This window comes from Propithecus coquereli, unplaced genomic scaffold (assembly GCF_000956105.1).
Source record: "Propithecus coquereli isolate 6110/MARCELLA unplaced genomic scaffold, Pcoq_1.0 Scaffold39, whole genome shotgun sequence".
Taxonomy (NCBI): Eukaryota; Metazoa; Chordata; class Mammalia; order Primates; family Indriidae; genus Propithecus; species Propithecus coquereli.
In genome coordinates, this window is record NW_012149618.1 from 3,570,725 (window position 1) to 3,572,739 (window position 2,015).

General features: G+C 54.1%; 1 protein-coding gene across 2 annotated transcripts in view; it reads right to left on the bottom strand.

Annotated features, from left to right (window-relative positions):
* RBKS (ribokinase) overlaps positions 1-805 on the bottom strand; it is a 91,141-nt gene extending 90,336 nt beyond the window's left edge. For both annotated transcript variants that reach the window (XM_012652534.1, XM_012652536.1), the window contains exon 1: positions 646-805. In XM_012652534.1, the coding sequence (XP_012507988.1) occupies positions 646-734 (89 nt within the window). In that variant the 5' untranslated portion in view covers positions 735-805. The remainder of the gene's footprint in view (positions 1-645) is intronic.
* Positions 806-2,015: the final 1,210 nt, after the last annotated feature.

Genomic DNA, 2,015 nt, shown 5'->3' on the forward strand with positions numbered 1-2,015 from the left:
CAGGCTGGTCTCGAACTCCTGAGCTCAAACAATCCGCCCGCCTCGGCCTCCCAGAGAGCTAGGATTACAGGCGTGAGCCACCGCGCGCGGCCTGGCATAAGTTTTTTATTACTTAAAAATAAGCTGTAAATATAGAATACTGCAGGAATGCCAACTATCCATATAGTGAAAGGTGACTAATTGTCTTTTTGACCTCTACTCATTATTTTATACAAGCTTAAATGAATAAAATCCAATTTGGATAGTGTTACGGTTGACAAAACACTTTACCTCATTTAGTCCTCACAACGATCCTGCGAGGTAGACACATTCTCAGAGGTACAATTACTTGGCCAAAGTCACCAGGCTAGTCTAGGGGGAAGGCTCAGCAGTCTGACCAAGGAAACACGAACAGGTCTTTGCGGGCGCTTCTAGTATTATTAGAGCTTTCACCAAACCGTGGCCTCCTATGACACTCACCTGACATTTATCTTTGCAAACCCAAATTCTTCTACGCCAGGAAGTCAGGCTGTAGCCTGGGGAAACCTGTAGCTCACACCAAAAGCTACCACTGTTCATCCCCAAAGACCCAGTGCCAAGGCAGTGCAGAAAGTACAGTCCTCTGCCTCCCCCGAGCCGCAGACTGTGTACTGGCCCCAGACTAACCTGACCAGGTCTGTCATGCAGGAGCCCACCACTACCACCGCCGCCACCTCCTCCTGCCACTGCCTCCAGGGTTCCCCAGACGCCGCCATTGCTCAAAGGTGGTGCTGCCCACTGGGATGTTGACCTTTGCCCTTTGCCCGACCCCGTAACCAGACACGCCGCTACTACCGTGCCTAACGACGCGGGCCTTTCAGACGCCTACGCGGGTCGCCCACCTGAATGCCCGAAATCACCCGCCCATCAAGTGCCCCCCGTTCTTCCAGGAATAGCCTCCCTGTACAGCCTCACACGGAAGAACCCTCCTGATATTGCCAGACTCCGCGTTCCTCGCCACTCACGAGGTAGACGCTGAGGGAGGAACTGTCAGGCACTGCGGGGACGCCTTTCCGAGCGCCTCTAGTTGGCGCGGCGCGGGGGCGCGCACGCCGCCCAGCTCCTGGGCCGCCAAGGGGGCGGGGCGGGACGTCCTGGGAGCGCGCACGCATCCGGCCCGCGGCGCGCGCGCAGGTGGGTGCGTCGGTCGGGGGCGCGCTCGGGTAACCTGTACCCCGCGTAGTCGCCGGTTACCGATCGGACTAAGTTCCAGGTACCTGGACTGGGGCTGGTGCGGGGAGGTTGGATCCCGAGTCGCACAGGTGGCGCTAAAAACCGTGGTTTAAATATGGCCAGAGGGGTCCCCTCCTCTTCCTATAGAGAAGGCCCCCCTTTCCAAAGATGCCCTTCTCACCCCCCCTCACGCTGGTCTCCTCAAGAACGAGCCCCCGAGGCTTCTCTTTCTGCATATCTGGCCCGTCCTCTGGTCCCTGATTAAACCCAGAGGATTAATCAACCCTCCTCCTTGTCGTTTGATGAGGGGATCATACAATTTAGGAGAGGGAAGAGTGCCCCGTTTTAGATGTTCTCTAGAGTGGGGTGGTCGTTCTTTGGGTCTGAGCTGACTTGTTTTTCTTAGAACGTTGCCCCTTGGAGAAATTGCTTCTGCAGTGTAACTTCCCTCGTGCGCTGTATGCCGTAGACATGACGCAGAAGGATGCCATCCCTTTCCGTTCCATGACGTCAGCAGGGCACATGTTTCCTCTGTGTTTGTCATCTCATTTTAATTGCAAGAACCTGGACAGTCCGTCAGACGTCTTTGTATTCCCCAGGCTTCCCATCAAAAGACCTTATGTCACCCTATTTTGGGACAGCAGACTCGTGTAAAAATTGTAATTTTGCATTTTCCTTCTGCAGTATGTCAAAATCAGGAAATACAAATTGCAGAACTAGCATTTGCGTATCTATTATAGTGCTGCCATATGTAAAAGTTACTACTAGGGGGTGACCCCTGTCCACGTACCCGGCCCAGTGCACCAAAGGACCATTATCTTTGG